This window comes from Enhydra lutris, unplaced genomic scaffold (assembly GCF_002288905.1).
Source record: "Enhydra lutris kenyoni isolate GAN:26980312 unplaced genomic scaffold, ASM228890v2 scaffoldscaffold18, whole genome shotgun sequence".
In the NCBI taxonomy this organism is placed as follows: Eukaryota; Metazoa; Chordata; class Mammalia; order Carnivora; family Mustelidae; genus Enhydra; species Enhydra lutris.
The window spans coordinates 30,577,417-30,595,159 of NW_019154102.1; the positions used below are offsets into that span (position 1 = coordinate 30,577,417).

The 17,743-nt window shown below is 41.2% G+C and overlaps 1 protein-coding gene across 1 annotated transcript in view; it reads right to left on the bottom strand.

The window, feature by feature from the left end:
- Window positions 1–4,736: 4,736 nt before the first annotated feature.
- Window positions 4,737–17,743, bottom strand: part of LOC111147995 (glycine N-methyltransferase-like) — a gene marked incomplete at its 5' end in the record, with an annotated part of 113,706 nt that continues 100,699 nt past the window's right edge. The window contains one exon of the mRNA XM_022504330.1: window positions 4,737–4,898. Coding sequence (XP_022360038.1) covers window positions 4,737–4,898 — 162 coding nt within the window. The remainder of the gene's footprint in view (window positions 4,899–17,743) is intronic.

Genomic DNA, 17,743 nt, shown 5'->3' on the forward strand with positions numbered 1-17,743 from the left:
TGGTCTTCAGAAGGGACGTTGGTTGTCCCAATAGTTCGTCAGGTGTGGCAAGTTGTAATAGGGGAACCAGGACACCCCGACCAGTTTCCGTACATTAACTCCTGGCTAGGAGACCAGACCCTCCCCCCTTGGGTATAATTTGCTTGCAATAGGCAAGGACAGGCCAGGGTCTTAATTGCCTCATCCAAATGGCCCCAAAAGACTGACAGAAGCCCCAGCCTCCACAGATCCTAGCCAAAGAGCCCAAGGATAAACTGATCCTGCCCCCTCTGTACACACCCCCAAGGCCATATACACCCGACCCCCTCTAGTTCCAGACACTCCACTGCCATCAGTCTTCCCAGTGCTCCAGGCCTAGAGGATCAACTTCCTCCGGGACCAGCAGCCAGGCTGTGCCCCAGGCCAGGCAAGCACACTCCAAATGCTGGTACAAGAAAAGCAAGAACCCAAAAGGCACAATAAAGACATTACAGTTCAACCCAGCCATTCCATGATGTATTATTAACCTTTCTCCACCACTGACCCTCTCAACTAGACACATGAGCCCACCTGTTCATTCTGGAAAAGGGTTTTCAGAGTGGCCCTCTTGGCAGATCTATAAGGTGGAGTGGCCCCAACCACTGAAAGGCAGAAAACCCAGAACACCCTTGGCCAGGGACCAAATATGTCTACTGTAAAGAAAAGGGGCATTAAAAGAATGTATGTCCCACCAGGGGAAAGGCTCAAAAACCCAACCACTATGAGGAAGAACCCCCAGAAGGGGACCTCATAGGCCTTGCAGAAATAGACTCAGACTAAGGGGGACCAGGCTCTTCTCCTTGGCCCCATGAGCCCATGGTCAAAATAAAAATGGGGCGCCAACCGGCGACTTTTATGGTTAATACTGGTGCTAAGCACTCTGTTGTCATCTCCCCAGTGACCCCTTTCAGCAAGAGGACTGCGACTATCCTTGGGGATACCAGGACATGGATAATATAATAGCCATTTTGCCAGGCTCATCAGTATGAACTCAGGGGCCCCAAGGTCCGACATAAATTCCTTTATCTACCTCATTGCCCCATCCCCCTCCTGGGCCAAGACATACTCTCCAAACTTGGGGCTCAGATAACCTTTGAGCCCACTGGGCACACCAGCCTCCGACTGAACCCAGGGCAAGAGGAGACTGGGTCTTTGGTAGTAACAATTACCACACCAAGCGAAGAAATATGAAGGCTATTCTGTGCTCAGGCCCAGTCGAATGGCCCAGTGGAGTTCAGGCTCACCTTCCCTTCAGTATGGGCTGAAGATAGCTCACCTGGACTTGCCCAGAATCGGGGCCCTATTATTGTTAAACTGATCCCTGGAGCCCAACCCCAGAGGCAAAGGCAATAACCCCTCCCACAAGGGGGAGAAACTAAGATTGGCATTGAAGAACATCTATCCAGAATTAAAGAAGCAGGTATCCTAATCGAGTACCAGTCAGCCTGGAATACCCCACTCCTGCCAGTTAAGAAGCCAGGAAGGCAATATCAAACCAGTCCAAGACCTGCAGGCCATCAACAAGAGAGCCATCTCCCTGCACCCAGTGGTCCCAAATCCGTACACCCTCCTAGGCCAAATCCCAGGGTCAGCCAGATGGTTCACTTGCCTAGATTTAAAGGATGCCTTCTGCCTCCGTTAAGCTCCCCAGAGCCAGCCACTGTTTGCCTTTGAATGGACTAAACCTGATACAGGCACCAGATGCAACTGACCTGGACATGCCTCCCGCAGTGGTTTAAAAATTCACCAACCCTCTTCAGGAAAACGCTGGTTATAGGACTTGCCAGCTTCCCAAGAAAGGCTGCATGATGCACTCTCCTCCAGTATGTAGATGACCTCCTCCTTGCCAGTGACACATAAGAAGACTTCACAAAATGCACAAAGGCCCTCCTATAGCTCCTGTCAGACTTGGGATATTGAGTCTCATGGAAGAAGGCACAAATCTGCCAACAACAGGTCCGTTACCTTGGTCTCCTCCTCACCCAAGAAAAGAGAGAACTAGGGCTGGATAGAAAGTCATCATCTACTTGACATAGCCCCAAACAAAAAGGGGCCTACAAGAATTCCTGGGGGCTGCAGGATTCTGCCACATCTGGATTCCTGGGTTCTTGACAATAGCAAGACCCCTCTATGATCTCTTAGGGGGACCAAATCGAGAACCCCCTGCCTGGTTTGAGGAAGCAAAAGCTGCCTTCACAGAGATAAAGGCTGCCCTGGGGTGGGCTCCAGCCCTGGGGCTACCAAATATAGAAAAACCCTTCAATCTCTTTGTACATGAAAAAAAAAGATAGCACTCAGGGTACTCACCCAGGCTGTCAGGCCCTGGCAATGGCCAGTTGCATATCTGTCAAAGAAGCTGGACCCTGTGGCAGCAGGATGGGCACTGTGCCTCAGGACACTAGCAGCCACAGTCCTACTCATTAAGGAGGCAGACAAGCTCACCCTGGGACAAGAACTTAACAAGTTCCCTCATGCAGTTGCGACCCCCTGAACACACAGGGACACCATTTCCTTTCCAACTCTCGGCTAGCACAATACCAAGGACTCCTCTGTGAAAATCTGTGGGTCACCCTCGAGACAGTAAGGACGTTAAACCCAGCAACCCTTCATCCTCATGAAGGAAGGGGAACCAGACCATGACTGCACCAAAGTAACTGATGAAGTCTACGTGAGCTGTCCAAATCTACAAGATCAAGCCATAAAAAATCCAGAGCTCACACTGTTCAGCGACAGCAGCAGTTACCTATAAGAGGGTGCCTAGAAAGGGGGTTATGCAGTGACCACAACCATTGAAGTCCTGGAAGCTAAGGCATTACCAGCTGGATGGTCAGTGCAATGGGCTAAACTGTATGCCTTAGTCTGAGCCCTCATCCTCAGTGAAGGCAAGAGAGTAAATATCTACACTGACTCTCTGTATGCCTTTGCTACTGTGCATGGGGCCATTTACAAAGGGCTCCCTTACTGCCACAGAAAAAGCTATCAAAAACAAGAAAGAGATACTAAAACTCCTCGAAGCCATTTGGCTTCCAAGAGAAGTAGCAATCCTGAACTATAAGGGACACCAAAAAGAAGACCCATAGCGCAGGGAAATCATCTGGCAGATGGGGTTGCCAAGACTGCAGCCAATAAGGACATGGACAAAGCCCTTTCCCTCAGCATGGCCCTGACACCCCCAGAAAAAGTCCCTCCAGCCAGTTACACTAAAAAGGAAAGAAAATGGGCCAGGGCTGAGGGGGCCACCCTGACTGAAAAGAGACGATGGGTGATATCAGATGGGTGTGTCTTCATCCTAACAGCAACAGAAGGGCATCTAGTAAAGGAATACCACCAACTCACCCACCTGGAAAAAACTGCATTAGAGACCCTCCTCAAGAAGCACTACTACATTAGCCAGCTACAGCACTGTGCCAAGCAACTAGTGAGCAATGGATAACATGTGCTAAAAATAATGCTCGGCCTGCACAATGGCCCCCACTAGGTGTCCATAGGATGGGAGTAATCCCTTTTGAAGATCAGAAATAGACTTCACACACATGCAGCCAAGCAGGGCATTCAGATATCTCCTAGTGAAAATGTGCATATTTTATGAATGGGTCAAGACTTCCCGACCAGAATGGAGCAAAGCCGGGATGTAGCTAAAGTCCTCTTGTGGGTGACCATGCCCTGGTTCAGCCTGCCATTAACAATCTGTAGTGACAGTGGGCCCGCATTTGTAGCCGAATTTGTACAGGTCTTGACCAAGTCTCTCAACATCACCTGGAGACTCCACACTGCCCACCGGCCCCAAAGCTCAGGGAAAGTAGAGTGAATAAATCGCAACCCCAAGGAAACCTTAGAAAAGTTTCGTCAGAAGACTAACCTTTCATGGCCAGATCTGCTACCCCTGGCCCTCCTATGTGCCCATTGCACACCCAGGATGCTAGGTTACTCACCTTTCGAAATAGTATATGGACAGCCTCCCTCATGCCTGGGGAGCCTTCCAGAAAACTTAGATCAGATTGGGGATAAAGAAATAAAAAAATAAGTTCAGGCCCTGGGGGCCACCTTAAATAAATTACAAAGGTACACCATTGAGAGGGCCTCAGGTATACTCCTTCCAGGCAGGAGACTCATTCTGGATCAAAAATTTTAAAAAGGGACCCCCTCAAACCACAGTGGACAGGGCCTCACACTGTTGTTCTAACCAGCCCTACTGCCCTTAAGGTCTCTGATGTCACTCCATGGGTCCACCACTCCAAAGTAAAAGAGCCCATTACCGGACAAGGAGCCACGCCAATGGAAAGTCCAGCCAAACCCCACAAACCTGCTCTGGCTTTGCTTTTGATGCAACACCACCAACTGATAGACATCTGCTTGCCATGGTCCCTAGCTCTCATCAGCGTGATATCCTTCATTCTAGGGGTCAGACTTTACACTGTTGCCCTTCTGACTGGACTTTCCCCCAGAGACTTGTCATTGTTGTTTATTGAGTAACCCTAGGGTGTATTACTGCACCTACTTGTCCACAGGTTTTATCTGCTATCAGGCTAGGCATGATGGCTCCCTCTAACTAAGGTTGTGGAACCCACTTTTATTAGCCCTCTGCTGTCTACTCCTAAATGCATTTCACTATGGTTTTCCTGACCCCAGTCAGTCCCAGTCTTCTGCTACCTGGTATGTTGTTCCTCCTCACCGCCTTTAGCTTGCCTGACCTCAGTGGGGGCAAACACCCTGCACAATCAATCATGCATGCTTGTCAGTCTCTTACCTGATCTTTCGGTCCACCCCGGGAGTGATGCTCCACTTATATGGAGACCTCCTAACCACCCCTGATGCTCCCCCACGACCATTTCTCTTCTCATAAGCCTGCTGGCCATGTCAGGAGTTGCCTGCAGCACCACCTGTGTCAGGATGTCACAGGGGGCTAACTCAACAACTCATGGTGGATTTTTCTGCCTTCACTCAGGCACCTCCAGCCCTGCAGCATCAACTGAATTCGTGGGCCTCAGTGGTCCTTTAAAACAGGCACTGGCTCAACTTGCTTATGGCTGCACAAGGGGGACTCTGCCTCTTCTTGCAGGAGGAATGTTGTTTCTATGCTAGTAAGTCAGGGGTGATCCAAGAAACTCTGACCCAATTACAGGAACAAGTAAATCCCTGATAGGAGGCACTCCAGCGGGTGACTTGGTGGGATTCCCTCTCACAATGGTTCCCTTGGTTCATCCCTTCATCGGTTCTCTCTTTGAATTCTTAAAGCCCTTACTAGGTTTATCGATGCTCAAATTGTCAAGATTAGACTCCAGTTGCTCCTTACTCACTATCACCCCTTAAAAAATAAAGATGATACCCTCTAAAATAGGTATTTAAAAGGGCATAAAAGCAGGGAATGATAAAGGAAATCTGTGTTCTAAGGTGGCTGACCAATCCAGCAGGGGAATCCCAGTCCCGTCTACTCCTAAATGCATGTCACTATGTGCTGTGTGTCCTATGCTATGGGCACAAGAGTGCCACAGATACAGAAGTAAAAGTGTATAAACTATCCGCTTTGTTTGTGCTTGGGGATCGGACCTTGGAAGATTACTCTCCTTTGAGCCCTCCAGCAAGGTCTCCGAGTGCCTCTTGGTTCTTTGGCCAGGATCCAGTCCAGGTTCCGTAACACCTTCACTACTGAAATAATAACTTTCTTTCCTATTCCCCTTTCTACTAGATCACTTCTAACACCAAACATTATAGAGCAGCTCCTATTACAAATAAGAACAAAAACAGTGAAACCTGTTTGTTCCAATATTTCCTTTCAACTACAGCTCTGCCTCTTTCTCAATAGCAGAAGTATTTTAAAAGTATTAAAAGTATTGTTTAGAATTTTTATATCCATTTCTCACATAATAATCTCTTTTACAAATGACATATATAACAGCAGTTTATTCTTTTTTTCTGTTATACATTGTTCAATTATATAAAGAGATGTTAATTTAATTATCCATTTAACTGTTAATGGACATTTGGGTTCTTTCTATGTGTAATTATAAACAAAGTTGCTACATTTTTAATATTTATCCAAGGCAAACAATTGCAAGAATTTCTCTGGAGCATACATTTATGAGTGGACTGGATAAGTGTTTAAATTTGTTAGTAAGACAAAAGTTTCCAAAATATTTAGTTGCTACTTTTATCAACATATGATAAGAGTTATTTTTTGCTCTACCCAGAGATACTACCTGATTTAAAAGCTTTGCTTATACTTTCAAATAATTTGCTCAGTTTTCAACTAGTCCCTTGAACATTTTATTATGACCTGAAAGATTTACCTATATATTTGTACAGCAATATATTGAGGATTAAATATATTACAATGTCTTCTCATGAATATATTTTTATTTTGTTTTTTTGTTGACCAAGTGTATAAGTCTTATAATTTCTGTTTAATTTCATGCTTAAGCTTTTAATACACCTTAAATTTTGTGTATAGAGGGAGATGAGATAGCTAATAATTATTTACTAACTTTCTATGTATGGGTGGGTCATTTCCTGGCATTTATAAGATTGATTTTTATATATGTCTTTAATACATGTTCTAATTAAATAGACCTACACAAAAGGGCAAAAAATACAAATGTTCAGTTAGATGAATTAATATAAAATAAACAAATGTATAACCAATACTCAGATCAAGAGTATTCTATAAGGGGGAGGAGTCAAGATGGCAGAGAAGTAGCAGGCTGAGACTACTTCAGGTAGCGGGAGATCAGCTAGATAGCTTATCTAAAGATTGCAAACACCTACAAATCCAACGGGAGATCGAAGAGAAGAAGAACAGCAACTCTAGAAACAGAAAATCAACCACTTTCTGAAAGGTAGGACTGGCGGAGAAGTGAATCCAAAGCGACGGGAAGATAGACCGCGGCGGGAGGGGCCAGCTCCCGGCAAGCGGCGGAGCAACAGAGCACAAAATCGGGACTTTTAAAAGTCTGTTCCGCTGAGGGACATCGCTCCAGAGGCTTAACCGGGGTGAAGCCCACGCAGGGTCAGCGTGGCCTCAGGTCCCACAGGGTCACAGAAGGATTGGGGGTGTCTGAGTGTTGCAGAGCTTACAGGTATTAGAACAGGGAAGCCGGCTACAGAGACAGAGCCTAGGAGTAAGCTCTAAGCTCGGGGTTACCTTGAACGGGTCGCAGGCTTGGTCAGCTCGGAGCGCGGCCGGAGGCAGGGTGACGGGAGTAAATCGGCGCTGTTCTCTGAGGGCGCACTGAGGAGTGGGGCCCCGGGCTCTCGGCTCCTCCGGGCCAGAGACCGGGAGGGCGCCATCTTCATTCCCGCCCTCCGGAACACTACGGAAAGCGCTCAGGGAACAAAAGCTCCTGAAAGCAAACCCGAGCGGATTACTCAGCCCGGCCCCTGGTAAGGGTGGTGCAACTCCGCCTGGGGCAAAGACACTTGAGAATCACTACAACAGGCCCCTCCCCCAGAAGATCAACAAGAAGCCCAGCCAGGACCAAGTTCACCTACCAAGGAGTGCAGTTTCAATACCAAGGAGAGCAGCGGAATTCCAAAGGAGGAGAAAGCAAAGCACGGAACTCATGGCTTTCTCCCCATGATTCTTTAGCCTTGCAGTTAATTTAATTTTTTTTTCTTTTTCAATTTATTTTTCTTCTTCTGCTAAAATTTTTTAACTTTTACCTTTCCTTTTTTAAAGTTTTTTAACTAGTTTATCTAATATATATATTCTTTTTTCCCTTTTTATATTTTTTCTTTATTGGTTTTCTTTTTTTAATTGTTTCTTTCTTTTTTTTTCTTTCTTTCTTTTTTTTTTTTCTTCTTTCTGAAACTCTTTTTATCCCCTTTCTCCCCCCTCACGATTTGGGATCTCTTCTGATTTGGCTAAAGCATATTTTCCTGGGGTTGTTGCCACCCTTTTAGTATTTCACTTGCTCCTTCATACTCTTATCTGGACAAAATGACAAGGCAGAAAAATTCACCACAAAAAAAAGAACAAGAGCCAGTACCAAAGGCTAGGGACCTAATCAATACAGACATTGGTAATATGTCAGATCTAGAGTTCAGAAGGACGATTCTCAAGGTTCTAGCCGGGCTCGAAAAAGGCATGGAAGATATTAGAGAAACCCTCTCCGGAGAGATAAAAGCCCTTTCTGGAGAAATAAAAGAACTAAAATCTAACCAAGTTGAAATCAAAAAAGCTATTAATGAGGTGCAATCAAAAATGGAGGCTCTCACTGCTAGGATAAATGAGGCAGAAGAAAGAATTAGTGATATAGAAGACCAAATGACAGAGAATAAAGAAGCTGAGCAAAAGAGGGACAAACAGCTACGGGAGCACGAGGGGAGAATTCGAGAGATAAGTGACACCATAAGACGAAACAACATTAGAATAATTGGGATTCCAGAAGAAGAGGAAACAGAGAGGGGAGCAGAAGGTATATTGGAGACAATTATTGGAGAGAATTTCCCCAATATGGCAAAGGGAACAAGCATCAAAATCCAGGAGGTTCAGAGACCCCCCTCAAAATCAATAAGAATAGGTCCACACCCCGTCACCTAATAGTAAAATTTACAAGTCTTAGTGACAAAGAGAAGATCCTGAAAGCAGCCCAGGAAAAGAAGTCTGTAACATACAATGGTAAAAATATTAGATTGGCAGCAGACTTATCCACAGAGACCTGGCAGGCCAGAAAGAGCTGGCATGATATATTCAGAGCACTAAACGAGAAAAACATGCAGCCAAGAATACTATATCCAGCTAGGCTCTCATTGAAAATAGAAGGAGAGATTCAAAGCTTCCAGGACAAACAAAAACTGAAAGAATTTGCAAACACCAAACCAGCTCTACAGGAAATATTGAAAGGGGTCCTCTAAGCAAAGAGAGACCCTAAAAGTAGTAGATCAGAAAGGAACAGAAACAATATACAATAACAGTCACCTTACAGGCAATACAATGGCACTAAATTCATATCTCTCAATAGTTACCCTGAATGTGAATGGGCTAAATGCCCCAATCAAAAGACACAGGGTATCAGAATGGATAAAATAACAAAACCCATCTATATGTTGCCTACAAGAAACTCATCTTAAACCTGAAGACACCTCCAGATTTAAGGTGAGGGGGTGGAAAAGAATTTACCATGCTAATGGACATCAGAAAAAGCAGGAGTGGCAATCCTTATATCAGATCAATTAGATTTTAAGCCAAAGACTATAATAAGAGATGAGGAAAGACACTATATCATACTCAAAGGAACTGTCCAACAAGAAGATCTAACAATTTTAAATATCTATGCCCCTAACATGGGAGCAGCCAACTATATAAACCAATTAATAACAAAATCAAAGAAACACATCGACAATAATACAATAATCGTAGGGGACTTTAACACTCCCCTCACTGAAATGGACAGATCATCCAAGCAAAAGATCAACAAGGAAATAAAGGCCTTAAATGACACACTGGACCAGATGGACATCAGAGATATATTCAGAACATTTCATCCCAAAGCAACAGAATACACATTCTTCTCTAGTGCACATGGAACATTCTCCAGAATAGATCACATTCTCGGTCCTAAATCAGGTCTCAACCGTTACCAAAAGATTGGAATCATTCCCTGCATATTTTCAGACCACAATGCTCTGAAGCTAGAACTCAATCACACGAGGAAATTTGGAAAGAACCCAGATACATGGAGACTAAACAGCATCCTTCTAAAGAATGAATGGGTCAACCAGGAAATTAAAGAAGAGTTGAAAAAATTCATGGAAACAAATGATAATGAAAACACAATGGTTCCAAATCTGTGGGACACAACAAAGGCAGTCCTGAGAGGAAAATATATAGCGGTACAAGCCTTTCTCAAGAAACAAGAAAGGTCTCAGATACACAACCTAACCCTACACCTAAAAGAGCTAGAGAAAGAACAGGAAAGAAACCCTAAACCCAGCAGGAGAAGAGAAATCATAAAGATCAGAGCAGAAATCAATGAAATAGAAACCAAAAAAACAATAGAACAAATCAACGAAACTAGGAGCTGGTTCTTGAAAGAATTAATAAGATCGATAAACCCCTGGCCAGACTTATCAAAAAGAAAAGAGAAAGGACCCAAATAAATAAAATCATGATGAAAGAGGAGAGATCACAACTAACACCAAAGAAATACAGACAATTATAAGAACATACTATGAGCAACTCTACGCCAACAAATTTGACAATCTGGAAGAAATGGATGCATTCCTAGAGACATATAAACTACCACAACTGAACCAGGAAGAAATAGAAAGCCTGAACAGACCCATAACCAGTAAGGAGATTGAAACAGTCATCAAAAATCTCCAAACAAACAAAAGCCCAGGGCCAGACGGCTTCCCGGGGGAATTCTACCAAACATTTAAAGAAGAACTAATTCCTATTCTCCTGAAACTGTTCCAAAAAATAGAAATGGAAGGAAAACTTCCAAACTCATTTTATGAGGCCAGCATCACCTTGATCCCAAAACCAGACAAGGATCCCATCAAAAAAGAGAACTACAGACCAATATCCTTGATGAACACAGATGCAAAAATTCTCGCCAAAATACTAACCAATAGGATTCAACAGTACATTAAAAGGATTATTCACCACGACCAAGTGGGATTTATTCCAGGGCTGCAAGGTTGGTTCAACATCTGCAAATCAATCGATGTGATACAACACATTAATAAAAGAAAGAACAAGAACCATATGATACTCTCCATAGATGCTGAAAAAGCATTTGACAAAGTACAGCATCCCTTCCTGATCAAAACTCTTCAAAGTGTAGGGATAGAGGGCACATACCTCAATATTATCAAAGCCATCTATGAAAAACCCACCGCAAATATCATTCTCAATGGAGAAAAACTGAAAGCTTTTCCGCTAAGGTCAGGAACACGGCAGGGATGTCCGTTATCACCACTGCTATTCAACATAGTACTAGAAGTCCTAGCCTCAGCAATCAGACAACAAAAGGAAATTAAAGGCATCCAAATTGGCAAAGAAGAAGTCAAACTATCACTCTTCGCAGATGATATGATACTATATGTGGAAAACCCAAAAGACTCCACTCCAAAACTGCTAGAACTTGTACAGGAATTCAGTAAAGTGTCAGGATATAAAATCAATGCACAGAAATCAGTTGCATTTCTCTACACCAACAACAAGACAGAAGAAAGAGAAATTAAGGAGTCCATCCCATTTACAATTGCACCCAAAACTATAAGATACCTAGGAATAAACCTAACCAAAGAGACTAAGAATCTATACACAGAAAACTATAAAGTACTCATGAAAGAAATTGAGGAAGACACAAAGAAATGGAAAAATGTTCCATGCTCCTGGATTGGAAGAATAAATATTGTGAAAATGTCTATGCTACCTAAAGCAATCTACACATTTAATGCAATTCCTATCAAAGTACCATCCATTTTTTTCAAAGAAATGGAACAAATAATCCTAAAATTTATATGGAACCAGAAAAGACCTCGAATAGCCAAAGGAATATTGAAAAAGAAAGCCAAAGTTGGTGGCATCACAATTCCGGACTTCAAGCTCTATTACAAAGCTGTCATCATCAAGACAGCATGGTACTGGCACAAAAACAGACACATAGATCAATGGAACAGAATAGAGAGCCCAGAAATAGACCCTCAACTCTATGGTCAACTAATCTTCGACAAAGCAGGAAAGAATGTCCAATGGAAAAAAGACAGCCTCTTCAATAAATGGTGTTGGGAAAATTGGACAGCCACATGCAGAAAAATGAAATTGGATCATTTCCTTACACCACACACGAAAATAGACTCAAAATGGATGAAGGATCTCAATGTGAGAAAGGAATCCATCAAAATCCTTGAGGAGAACACAGGCAGCAACCTCTTCGACCTCAGCCGCAGCAACATCTTCCTAGGAACATCGCCAAAGGCAAGGGAAGCAAGGGCAAAAATGAACTATTGGGATTTTATCAAGATCAAAAGCTTTTGCACAGCAAAGGAAACAGTTAACAAAACCAAAAGACAACTGACAGAATGGGAGAAGATATTTGCAAATGACATATCGGATAAAGGGCTAGTGTCCAAAATCTATAAAGAACTTAGCAAACTCAACACCCAAAGAACAAATAATCCAATCAAGAAATGGGCAGAAGACATGAACAGACATTTCTGCAAAGAAGACATCCAGATGGCCAACAGACACATGAAAAAGTGCTCCACATCACTCGGCATCAGGGAAATACAAATCAAAACCACAATGAGATACCACCTCACACCAGTCAGAATGGCTAAAATTAACAAGTCAGGAAATGACAGATGCTGGCGAGGATGCGGAGAAAGGGGAACCCTCCTACACTGTTGGTGGGAATGCAAGCTGGTGCAACCACTCTGGAAAACAGCATGGAGGTTCCTCAAAATGTTGAAAATAGAGTTACCCTGGGACCCAGCAATTGCACTGCTGGGTATTTACCCTAATGATACAAACGTAGTGATCCGAAGGGGCACGTGCACCCGAATGTTTATAGCAGCAATGTCTACAATAGCCAAACTATGGAAAGAACCTAGATGTCCATCAACAGACGAATGGATAAAGAAGATGTGGTATATATACACAATGGAATACTATGCAGCCATCAAAAGAAATGAAATCTTGCCATTTGCGACGACGTGGATGGAACTAGAGGGTATCATGCTTAGCGAAATAAGTCAATCGGAGAAAGACAACTATCATATGATCTCCCTGATATGAGGGAGAGGAGATGCAACATGGTGGGTTAAGGGGGTAGGAGAAGAGTAAATGAAACAAGATGGGATTGGGAGGGAGACAAACCATAAGTGACTCTTAATCTCACAAAACAAACTGAGGGTTAATGGGGGGAGGGGGGCTGGGGGGGTGGGATTATGGACATTGGGGAGGGTATGTGCTATGATGAGTGCTGTGAAGTGTGTTAACCTGGCGATTCACAGACCTGTACCCCTGGGGATAAAAATATATTATATGTTTATAAAAAATAAAATTTAATAAAAAAAATTTTAAAAAAAGAGTAATCTATAAGTATTATTCTATAAGACCTTCTTACATCTTCTTACATCTTCGTAATTCTAATTCTCCATCATTCTCAAAGTTAAATAATTTCCTCATTTTTATAGGTATAGTTTTTCTTATCTTATTGAATTTTTTACAATGGGAACATCTGTTATTCATTCTTACATATCTGGTTTCTGTCATTTAATATTGTATTTGCCTCTTTGTGTGGCTAAGAACGGCACTTGTTTGAATTCACCAAAAAAAAATGGCAGTTTCATTAGTAGGTAATTAATTCCCCAAATTTTCTCTCTACACTCTGTGTTATTGCCCTATTGTTATCTAAAATATAATTCTGTTAGGACATATCTGAGATAAGTTTGGTTTTCATACATTTTGGATAACTTTCCCGTAGATGCTTTTAGATTTGTAGAAAACTATGTACAATACTAGTGAACTAGAATATATGTGCGTAGAAATTATCTGGACTGAAGCACAAAGAATAAAGAAAAGTTATATATATTTGGAAATAGTAAAAATGTGGTTAAATGTATATTTAGTACATTTAATAACATATTTTTAGTTAGATGACAGGAAAAGAATAGGGCAAGAGAAATATTGAATACTTAATTCTATAAACACTTCCAAAATTGATCAAAGACATCAAGCCACAGAATCAACTCATCAGTAGTGTATATAGCACATACATACTGTTACAGGTTGGGTTCTCTTAGAAATTGAATCTGAGATGGTATTTGCATATGGGAAGTTTACTAGGGAGCACTCTTGGAATCGACAACTGTGGCAGAGGGGAATAAGGAGAAATTGTTAGAGGAAGAGGTTGACCTACAATGGAATTTTAAGGCTTCAGCTAATTCCACGGGGCTCTCTAGAGTTAGGGGAGCCCTTCAGAGTTGTTCTGAATTGGAGGATATGGGCAATGCCTATAAATGTCTGCATTATTGAATGTGAGTAGCCACCAGGAAGGGAACGTTACTTTGAGTAAGTTGAAACTCTTCTAAAGAGAGTTTTAAAGATAGACTCAAATGAGTATATTTGATGCTAATGCTCCAGAAGATGGGAGAATGAGTGCTTCGGTTCTGGAAAGAAAATCTACATGTCACACAACACCATCTACTAAATATACAACACGCCTGGGCACATTAGTAAGACTGCTGAAAACCAACATCAAAGAAAATATTTTCACTTTTTTTTTAAAGATTTTATTTATTTATTTGACAGACAGAGATCACAAGTAGGCAGAGAGGCAGGAAGAGAGAGAGGGAGGAGGAAGCAGGCTACCTGCTGAGCAGAGAGCCCGATGTGGGGCTTGATCCCAGGACCCTGGGATCATGACTGAGCCAAGTGCAGAGGCTTTAACCCACTGAGCCACCCAGGTGCCCCAAAGAAAATATTTTCACTACTGATTAAAAATGCAATTGCCTTTAAAAGAAACACTTAGACTTACAACTGACTTCTTGCTAGAAATGATAAAAAGGAAAACAGAATGGCAACCTTAAAATTAAAAAAAAAGGAATTATTGCAACCTAAAAATCTACAATGCAGAAAGAAAACCCCTCAAAAGTAAATGTTTATTAAAACCATCTGGACATCAAAAAAGAGAGAATTTATGGTCATCCAAATAGCACTAAGTATTATAAGGATTTCTTCAGGAAGAAAAAAAAATCATGGATACAAAAAATTACAGAAATCTGAGGAGGTATTAAAAAGTAAGAGAAAGTTGTATCTCTTAATTCTCTTCACCTGTTTTACCCATCCTGCTAATCCCCTCCCCTCTGACAACCACCAGTTTGTTCTCTGTATTTATGCTTTTGTTTCTGAATCACAATGTTGTACACCTGAAACTAAAATTACATTGTAGTCAACTCTACCTCAATTAAAATAAAAATAAGAGAACCGGCAAATGAATAGCTACATATGAATACTTACTAGATTGCTGGCTATATTGTATATTTTACATGGGTGATATCTTTTTAAGATTTATTTATTTGAGAGAGAGGGGGAGAGAGAAAGAGGGGGAAGGGGAAAAGGGAGACAGATAATCTCAAACAGACTCTCTGCTGAGCACAGAGCCCAACACTGGGCTTGATCCCACAACCCTGAGATTATGACCTGAGCCAAAATCAAGAGTTGGATGACTAACCCACTGAGCCAACCAGGCACCCCTACATGGGTGGTTTTTATGAGTCTGTTGACATTTTAAAAACACGTTGTGTTTTACAAGCATACATTTTGCAGTTTTCTGCATGTGTGTTGCAGTTACATAACACAGTTTTTTGTTTTAAAAATATTTATTTACTTTAGAGAGCTAGAGAGGGAGCATTAGTGGGGGGAAGGGCAGAGTGAGGAGCCTGACATGGAGCCCAATCCCAAAACCCTGAGATCATGACCTGAGTCAAAATCAAGAGTTGGATGCTTAACCAACAGAGCCATGCAGATGACCCTAATTACACACTGTTAAGATAAGATGAAACCAATCTTGAAGATCCCTTATGCAAACAAAACCATTTGGACCAAAACTTGGTCTACTGTATTTCATAAATGTGGGCAAAACTTAGGTTACTTCCTGTAAAACTTAAGTTCCTGAAAGGTACAGGATAATCACTTTTACCCAATCTCCTACTGTCCAGGTAGCCCCTCTGTAATAAACAATAATTATGAAGGTTAAACTACTTTATCATTTTCACTTTATAAGCCATCCTATAACATCAACTTTGTGCCAGGTTCAGGTTGAAGTCTCCCTATTCTCTAACAGTTTGTTTCTTGCTCAATAAAGCACTCATACCAAGTAAAGCTGTGAATTTTCTTTTGAGAAAACGCACAAACTATACCTTTACATGTATAGGTATACATGTTCTATTTTTAAAATACAGATTCTTTTCAATATCTCAATGTTGAGATTTTCTTCCTTTCTGTTTAATTACTATTGAATGTGCAGTCCTGATTTATGCTAATGCCCAGAACTATGCATTTAACCTGTCATTCTTGTTATAAAAATAACTATTCTGTTTAAATCTTAAATTGTGATTGAAAAGCTGATATTTTTTTTAAACTGAGGTGTCCATGAGAGAAAGGGCCAGATCTCTCTTATTTATTATTGTGTTTAACTTTGTATCACCAAACTTAAAGGATTTCCATCTATCCCTTGTATACATTAGTAAAATGGCAATTTTTGGTAACAGTAGTTCTAAAATTAAAGTGAAGAACTCGTGGATTATAACAAGTGAGGAAAGGGGAGAAGTAGTGCTACCAGGCTGAGGAAGAGTGCTCCTGTGGTTACAGGGGAAGGAGTCCCCAACTCCTGGTCAGTGGGGAGCCCATTTTTTCTCTTGGAGACACACAGCAGGGTTATTTGTAGAGAACACACCTCACTCATTGCTTCAGGGCTTTATTCTAATTTTGATTAATCAGAATTCCCCTGATAGCTAGAGGGTTATTGAACCCAAATTTTAATTTCTATTTCCATTGGCAAATCCATCTCTTTTTGTCTTATAAAAGCTGGATGGTGACGAGGTAAACGATATGTATCTTTTTCCCACTAGAAAATTCCCATCCATTTTGATCATATTTAATTTTTTGATTTAATATGTCTGTGTGAGCCATTTCACAGTAAGGCAGCATGTAAATACATAACATTTTTAAAAGTACAGGTTGTTTTTATTATAATACTAGTAAGGGTAGACTGACCTGAATTCATTTAGCATTTGAATTTATTTGATCTCTTTCATTTAATAATATCATCACCATATAAATGTTTGCTTATTATTTGATTTCCCACAGAAGTCTCCCTTTACTAATTTAAGCCTTTAAACATTCTGTGTTAAACACACACACACAGTATTTTCCCAATGGTTTTCATGTCACTTAAGGTTGAATGGCTTACTGATATGTGTTCTGAAATAGTTGTTGGGATAAACTTCTTGAGGTCAGGAAATTCTTTTCACCTCTATAAACTTTAATTTCATTTTTTCTCATTTAGTAAAATGAGAAAATATTAGAGTAAATGATCTTAACGTTTCCTTTCAGCTCTGATACTCAAGCACTCCTATGAAGTGCTCAAGTCTGTTCCAGGTTATAAGATATACTAGTACTAGGAAATGGAAATAAAGTCCCCAGTATATTCTTTAGCTCTAATCAGATGACCTAGAGAAAAGAGAGAAATTTCATTAAAAAGAGAGTGGAGGAATCAATGAATCAAAGGTGATATGGAAAGTAATGTAAGAAATGTGAAATGTGAAGAAGAATAGAGATAAAGTTGTTTCAAAAACAGCCAAGGATATACTAAAGGGACCCTGACATGAATATACAATTTTCTTCTTGTGATCTATGCTTTCCCAAAACCTAGATTATCCAATCTAATCATTCCTCTACCTCTCCAAAAGTATGTTTTATGCAGATTCCTATGAAATCCTAAATCCCTCTTTATACTTAGGAACTCTTTTCTTCCATTTTGTCTGTACTTCCTCCCTAGCATCTTCCTTAATCGGAGATTTATATTTTCTCAGCAGCCTCACATGTGCCATTGGCCACTGTGAATGATAAATACTAGTCCTTTATACCACTGTTCTCTTCTTCCACCAGCTCCCTAAACTGTGGTTCATGTCTCTGTACTGAGAAACTATCTATAATGTAACACATAATAATTTTATTTTAAGGTAAACACCTTTCATTTTCTGACTAAAATTA